General features: G+C 33.0%; 1 protein-coding gene across 1 annotated transcript; it reads left to right on the top strand.

Moving 5' to 3' along the window:
* The first annotated feature begins 1,123 nt into the window (after positions 1-1,123).
* Positions 1,124-6,486, top strand: LOC110921238 (O-acyltransferase WSD1). The gene is made up of 5 exons (XM_022165525.2): positions 1,124-1,468; positions 2,279-2,854; positions 5,203-5,562; positions 5,651-5,788; positions 5,997-6,486. The coding sequence occupies exons 1-5, from the start codon at positions 1,262-1,264 to the stop codon at positions 6,141-6,143; spliced, it is 1,428 nt and encodes a 475-aa protein (XP_022021217.1). The 5' UTR covers positions 1,124-1,261; the 3' UTR covers positions 6,144-6,486.
* Positions 6,487-8,472: the final 1,986 nt, after the last annotated feature.

Raw genomic sequence — 8,472 nt, 5'->3', positions numbered from 1 at the left:
TTTTAATGAAATGGGTAAAGATGTAATATATATAGTTTAATAAGGGGAAATATGTAATATATATAGTTTAGCTAGGGGAAATATGTAATTGATTTTAAGAATTGGGTATATATGTAATAATTGATCTTAAGAAGGGGATATATGTAAATGACCCTTAAAAAAAAAAGCAATGTTAACTCTACGAAAACATAAATCTAATTGGGTTTATATAACACCCGCATACTATTCAATCTCAATGCTCCTATTCGAATTTTAAACATATTAAAATAAACTAGATAAACTTAAACTTGAACATATAAATTTAGGTTCAAACTCTAATAATTAGTTTCACTATTATCTAGATCGCCCCTCGAGATCGATCTAACCACCCAAGGCTCAATTTGATGATGCTTATTACTTTTAACATTACAATTGTGATTAAAAATTGTGAATATTAACTTTAACATAGGATTCAAAATCTACACATATCACAAGGATCATTCTTGTATTAATTTTTATAATACTATACTATTGTAATGATCAATCTAATTGTTGTTATACAGCTATAAAAAGTTATATTTCTTTTTTGAATGGCAAACGGAACCTTCATTAAAAAAAACGTAGTCCACAAAAACAAAACAAAAAACAGAAAGTTCCCAGCCAGGAGCTGGATATTCACAAAACAGAAAATAGAAAAATACAACTCAACCCAGCTTTAAAAGATTACGTTGAAATCCCACCATTCCTGTTTTGTTATCGAGCCGTGTTTTGACCTCAGCTTGACTCCAAGATAAGTATAAAAAGTTATATACTTTAGAAATATGCTATGGACACCACCCATTTCACACACTATCGTTTTACAATTTGAAATTAAGTTATAAGAATCTATCGAATCTGGAGAAAAGTAATATATATATATATATTTTTTAAAAGCAGACAGTTAAGAACACTGATAAAGGAACGAGTAAATGTAATCTTTCAATCGGGTATTAAATGTTTCCATGGAACGGTAAATGTATTGCTTTTATTGGGCGGCACCTACTACCCATGTGCCACTAATAACTGTTATCCTTTGCCATAACAAATTAATTTTTGTCATACACAATCTATAAGCTTAATGTACAGGCCATTATAACATACAGCTTTAAATCTCACAAATTTTGATGTTAAGAAGCCACAAGTGTGGGGACACTAAATTATACAACTACTTATTAAGCTGGTCTCAAGTAGAACACACTACTAAAGTGTTTAGCAGCAAAACACATAGAGATAGTGAGAAAATATGGAGTTGAAAGTGGAGGTAGGATGTGTGGAGGATGTGACCATGTCCGAGCCGGTGAGCCCAACCGGGCAGTACTTCAACAGTTCGGTACTTTCGATTTCGATCATTTGCATCTTGGAGTTTGAGAACCCCATTGATGACTCTTCAAGCCTTGCACTCATTAACAATGTCTTTCTTCCCATCAACCCTCGTTTCTCTTCCATTATGGTAATCTAAACTTTCTACTACTAACACTACTCTAGCATATGTTTGCAGACATTTCTATTATAAATAGCTAAAGAATCTGTAAAGATATGACCCAAAATGTTTTTGTTGTGAAGATTTTTGATAACTTATTGATCTTGATTTCAAACCCATTTTCAGCTTACGCGTGTCTCGTTTTCCAGGAGATTAAGCTTATAATCTCTCTTTCCTTTTCCATGTTTATTTTGTGGTGCATGGGTTGTGTTTTTTGGTAGGCATGAGAGAAGTACCAGTTAGTGACCAACAAAATAAAAAAAAAAAATTGTAATTAATTGAAATATATCCATATATGGTTTATTATTACTTTTAAATCCATGTGATAGTGGAATGACTTCATGATTATCCCTTTTGCATTTAGTAAACTACAAAAATGATTTTCATTAAGTAATGCTATAGGTACAGTTCTCCTCCGAGCACACTAGCATGCTTGTAACATTATACGGACCCGTATAAGGTTATATGGCTTTCTTAACTTTTGTAGTCTACGAACTTGTCACATCTGTTAGCGTTCATAAAGTTATACAACCCGTATAACCTTTTATGACTCATATGCTAGGTCAGTCATAAGGCCATATGATGTGTCAGTATAACACTCACACGGCCGCATAAACACCTCATACAACTCGTATGAGTTATATGTCCTATATGATATGTTAGTATATATTGATAATTTGTCATTCGTATGTGTATAGGCTCTTATTATTTATTTTGTGCCTCTTGCTTAATCATTTAAAATGAAAATAACATATATGATATTGTTGATTGTATGAACAGGTTAAAGATGGGGAAGGGGGCAAGCTCTGGAAGAGAGTTGAAGTGAAGGGGGAAGACCATATCAAAGTCCCAGTTTTTCCAGAAGGATTATCACCAGAATCTTATGATCATTATTTCAATGATTACCTATCAAAAATAGCAATGGATCCACTCCCACAAACAAGGCCATTGTGGGAAATTCATGTTTTCAAGTACCCAACAAGCAATGCATCTGGAAGCCTTATTTTCAAGCTTCACCATGCACTTGGTGATGGTTTCTCTCTTATGGGTGCTCTTCTGTCATGTCTACAAAGAGCAGATAACCCTTCTCTCCCCTTAACTTTCCCAAACTTCCAAAAATCCCCTAAGCAAGATAGCGAAATTAAGAGCTTAATGAGTGTTGTACCACATGCCTTATGTGGTGCGTTAAACACCGTTTTGGATTTCGGTTGGAGCCTTTTGAAAAGTAGTTTCTTGGAAGATAATCAGACGCCAATACGATCCGGCAAAGAAGGGGTCGAGTTTCGGCCAATAAATATAATGACAATGACATTCTCTTTAGATCAAATTAAGAAAATCAAGACCAGCCTTCAAGTGGTATGAATCTACTACCTTTGCAATTATTTTTATAGATGTTGAGTCCTTTTCACTCAATGAAAAAAAAATTTCCACAACATTTAAATTTTTTTTTTTATTTGGTTACTATTCTACAAAGTTACCCTATTTAGACATAGGTTTGGGTATTCTATGTTTTTTTATTTCAAAGTTAATCTAATCTAAGGGATACCTTATCATTTAATGTAATGAAGACATCCTTCACTGAATAGTGGAACACTAACATATAATTTTAATTAACAACTTTCTTATAGTGTCATTATAAACAGCAATGGGAAAAGTTTATTTAAGATCGTTCTCATCATATCCGATCAGTAGCTATCAGATGATATATTGAAAAGTATTAAAACGACCATTATTAGGTGTTCTTCGGATTTGGTCTCTGACACATATTAACAGTTCCTGTATCATATCCAACCTATATGCAGATGATATATATATGTGTGTCAGTGTGTGTGTGTTTATGCATCGCGTATTTATCTTTTATTCTGTGTTTGTAGATGAGTAATTATACATGTTACAGCATGTATATAAATATATGCCTATTACATTACAACTAATGTTTAATACATAACTAATGTTCGTTTAATCTAGCTTATAGCTTTAATTTTGTCATGTATATTTTCATTTATTTGCTTGGCATATATATATTTCATGGTATTGATCAATCATATGTCTTAAGTCTGTAGTTACTAGATTCGATATAACAAAACAAATAAGGAGTTGAGATTGATATTAGATTGGATGATTATATGATCTTTCAGATACGAATTTGTATGAAAACTAAGGCAGGTTTGAAATGGAGGGTTACACGTTAGAGCGGTAGATGGGTGACAAAATCGAAAGAATGCTCAAAAGTGATAACTTAGATAAGTGACAAAAACTTAAATATAGGTTTACAAAGTTCGAACACACCAACCATATTTTGATAAGACATACTATGTAGGGTTTGAGTTATGTCATGTTTGTTCTATAAATGTTAATGTTCGAAGTAGTGTGTTTTATTTCATAGTTAGTTGTTTTCTTATATAAGTGTATTTAGTTGTTTTCTTATATAAGTAAGTAAAATACATGGTATGTAGAGTTTCTGAGGTTATCTTTTGACCAAGAGTCTCTGTCTCACTGTTTCAGCTGTCTCATTGTTTTATCTATCTGTGAATTATTACATTAAAAAAAGCCAAACCAACAAAATATCAGGCCCAGATCATTAAATGCAATTTATTGCCATCTACCACATTATTTAGTGCATGGCCAATACTGCACCATACCACGGAGCATTTTTATAGGAAATTAAGAAAATAGTACCTTAAGAAAGAAATCTAAGACAATATTATCTAGGTATATTTCAAAAGCAATCTATTAGGACAGGGGTGGATCTAGGTCACTTTTGTGGGTTCTCAGAAACCCATTCGGTTTAGAAAAAACGGGAAAATTTAGTGAGAACCTCAGTATGATTTAGAAGAAAATAGTGAAAATCTACCAAAAGAAACCTAGTGAAAAAAGTTCTTAGATCCGCATCCGCCACTGTATTTGTATTAGGAAATTTAATATGATTTAAACGCTGAATGGTTTAATACATTAGCATATTCTTGGTATCGGTGGGAGCCACGGTGATCGTACGTTTGTACCAATTCAATGATGGCATAAATGTTTATTGGTTGTGTGCATATATTCACGCACCTACCAAATTGATAATATATGTACGTGCTTAGATTAGAGGACAAGGGGCGGTGCGTGATAGCACCCTTATACATGCCGAATTCTCCTCTTGAACGCGTTATACCTACCGCCACTCCAAGTGTCACGCGTGATAACATAACGTAAACCCGATTTCGTTATTTTCTTCACGCGGCGTGACGGTTTTTTTTGAGGGTAATTGTTGGTTGGGGGGAAATTGTTGGGTGTGGTGGTGAGTGATGACCATTGCCACTAAAAAAGGTTGTGGGTGATGGAAAAATGGTTGATGAGATGACGGAACTTTATTGGGTGCTTGTGAGTGATAGAATTTTATTACTAGTGACCACCCCCACCCCCTTATATATAAATATATATATATATTTTTTTTTTCTAGAATGGCATCGATTTACAAGGGCTAATAGGGGCTGGACCAAAGTCCAACAAGTCCGTTGGAGCCCATGTGTAGATTATACATATAACACGAATGCTAAAAGTTGTTCAATATAATAATACTTATCTATATGTATACATAAATACTTGTGAATCAAATTTTCATGGTGAATCAAGTTCTGTTTTAACCTTAGTTACAACACCGCGTAAATGATTTTCGTCCATATCCAAACGATTCTAATCACTAATTCGTTGTTCAACAGACGATAAACGATGTAATTACTGGAATAATTTTCCTGGGGACCAGATTATATATGGAAGAAACATGTGAAGAAGCAAAAAATGCAACGTCCACAGCATTGGTGTTGCTCAACACAAGATCTATTGGTGGTTACAAGTCGGTGAATGAGATGGTTCAAAATCAGGAAGCTCAAATTCAGTGGGGAAACCAGTTTGGTTTCTTGCATGTCTCATTGCCCAAGCTACACCAATACGATCAGCGTTTAAATCCTCTAAAATTTGTTCAAGAAACACAAAATATCATCAAGAAAAAGAGAAATTCATCGGCTGTTTATCTCACTGGAATGCTACTTGAATCTGTGAGAAAATATAGAGGTCCAGAGGTAATCATATACTTTATTACAAATTTATAGTTAACCCTCTCTAATTGAAATTCAGTTAGACTAAAATATTGTGATGATTCATATATAGGCAACAGCTGAATACATTCACAACACGTTGAGGAATTCAAGCATGACCGTGTCAAACTTGATCGGGCCAGTTGAAAAGATGACCCTCGCGAATCAACCCGTTAAAGGCTTGTATTTTATGGTGGTCAATGTTCCACAGGTATCATTGTTTACTATGAACTAATAACAGACAGATACACAAACCCTATTTGCTTGATAATTAGGGGTCACCATGTTGCATTACTCAAACTAACACGACTAGAACAAATATTCACAAAATTTGCAACCGCTTAGTTTCTATCACAAATCAGTGGAAAAAATGTACGAGATAATAGAGTAAATGTTTTTTGATGCTAACTATTTTACAGAGTCTTACGGTGACTATAATGAGTTACATGGACCAGCTGAGGGTTGCTGTTGGAAGTGAGAAAGGGCTCATAGATCCAGCAAAGTTCAGGAAATGTACTGAGAAGGCTTTCAATATAATGTACACTACTGCAGTTATGGCTAAATGACGTGAAAGTTCATATAATAGTCCTCATCCTTGCATCACACAATTCAAACCGAACAAGACAGCATAAACCATAATGAATTTAGCCAATAAAACAATGACATGTCTTGTAGATGTCAGTATAATTAATAATTTTACTTACAACTTACCCCTTTGATGATCTATATCATTTTTACCAGACGATCAAGTCTAGATTATTTACAACTTATTGTTTGATGATCTTGTATCATTTTACTAGATGATCTTAGCTAGATTATTTCAGTAATCATTTATCATTGATTGTAAAAGCTTCATCCAGATTGATGATTTTGCTTATCTTTGAAGTAATAAACTATATTTTGTGATTCTTTCTGGAACGTACTTTATGTTTCTCTATATAGAAATAAATTAGCAAATGCAAGAATGGCATCGCAGAAGCTAACTTTTTTACTATATATTCTTTTCCTACCAACAAATTTATTTATTTATTACATATATATTTATGACCAGACAGTACTCAGTACCATTTTGTACTAATAGTTGTACATAAAATAAATTATTTTATAAAGGATAATTTTTTAATATTGATGTTTTTTTTAACAATACAATTTTAGGACTCCTTAAGTAAACATGTCAACTATCATCTTTGCAACCAACTTTCAAAACTAAGGGCGTTTGGTTCGCTGGAATTCAATGGAATTGAAGGGAATTGGAATTTGAATTCTATCTCTTAAGATGTTTGGTTTATAGAATTTGATGGAATTGAAATCCCAATTCCAATCTTCATGTGTTTGGTTGACAATGTAATTGGAATTGGAATTAGGCATGAATTCCTTTAAATTCCTTTAACTAAAGGAATTCAAAATCCTTCCTATATGTGAAGGAATTAAAGTAATTCATTGGAATCTTTGACCGTTTCGACCCATACTTGTTTCGATCCAAACCGTATCGACCCGTACCGTTTCGACGCGTACAGTTTTGACTCGTACCGTTTCGACGCGAACGTTTTTGACCCGTAACGCTTCGACGCGAACGGTTTTGACCTGTACCGTTTCGAATCGAACCGTTTCGACCCGTATCGACCTGTACCGTTTCGACCCGTACCGTTTCGACCCGAACTGGTGGTTGTGGGTGCCGGGGTGATGGATTCCAATTCATTTCACTAGTACAAAAATGAACAAAGGATGCTATGGGTGTTTTCAAAAGATGCGGTTGGTAAGTTGAAACCGCATCTTTTGATTCATCTAACAAAGTCATGTATTCTTTTAAAAAAAAACATGGCCCAAAAGATGCGGTTCTAATGTAACCGCATCTTTTACATCTTTTAATTTCGCAAAAGATGCGGTTCTAATTTAATCGTATTTTTAGCATCTTTCAATTTCGCCCATAAAATGCGGTTTTAATGTAACCGCATTTTTTACATTCTAGTGAATGAATCTACATCCACTGACTCATTCAAAATTAATTCAATCTATAAAGTCTCCATGACAACTTGACTTTTATATACATAAACTCTAACTACCATTTTAACCTTAATATAAACTAGGACAATGTTAGACAGAAAACCCTTATTTAGGTAGAAAACTCTGGAAACCCAAATCTCCCCCCATTTTTACCCAACCTCCCGACATTTTTTTTTATTTTTTTGAAAAAAATTACACATGTAATATACATGTTTTAGAGTGTTTTGGGCCAAAAAAAAACAAAAAAGTGCCGAAGGGATTTTTTTAAAAAAAATAAACAAATTTCAGTGCCTAACATGTGTTAGGCAAAAAAGACAGAAATTGCTGAATTTTTTTTTCTTAAATTATACCTTCGGCGCTTTTTTGATTTTTTTGGCCCAAAAGTCTTAAAAACATGTATATTACATGTGTTATTTTTTTCAAAAAAAAAAATGTCGGGAGGTTGGGTTTTATAGGGTTTTTTATATAGATAGGGTTTTCTATATAGCCCAACCCATATAAACTATTTATAATATATACAAATAGAGTGACATATATCTTAAATATTTATTTTTAAAAAATAAGATATTGATAATATTTTGGCTACACACATAGTCAAAGGGATAGGAGAAAGAATTCAAAATTTTGAAAATCATCATCTTCTTCCATCTTCTTCCTTTAATATCTGAAACAAACATTTCATATTTTTCATATCTTTTTTCTTTAATACTTGAAGAAACGAAGGCTCGTCAAATTTTTATCATCTTCTTCGTTTTATCTTATGTATACATTAAACTAAAGGTATTATTTCATTTATTGAAATTTTATTTTAGTTTTATTGAATATATTTTGTTATATTTAGGTGAAGGTCGAATTTTACAAGTTTTTTTAGACATCTCATTCAATCATCAA

Source organism: Helianthus annuus, chromosome 17 (genome assembly GCF_002127325.2).
Source record: "Helianthus annuus cultivar XRQ/B chromosome 17, HanXRQr2.0-SUNRISE, whole genome shotgun sequence".
Classification (NCBI taxonomy): Eukaryota; Viridiplantae; Streptophyta; class Magnoliopsida; order Asterales; family Asteraceae; genus Helianthus; species Helianthus annuus.
Note: the sequence above shows the minus strand (reverse complement) of the source record. Positions and strands in the feature narration are given on the sequence as shown.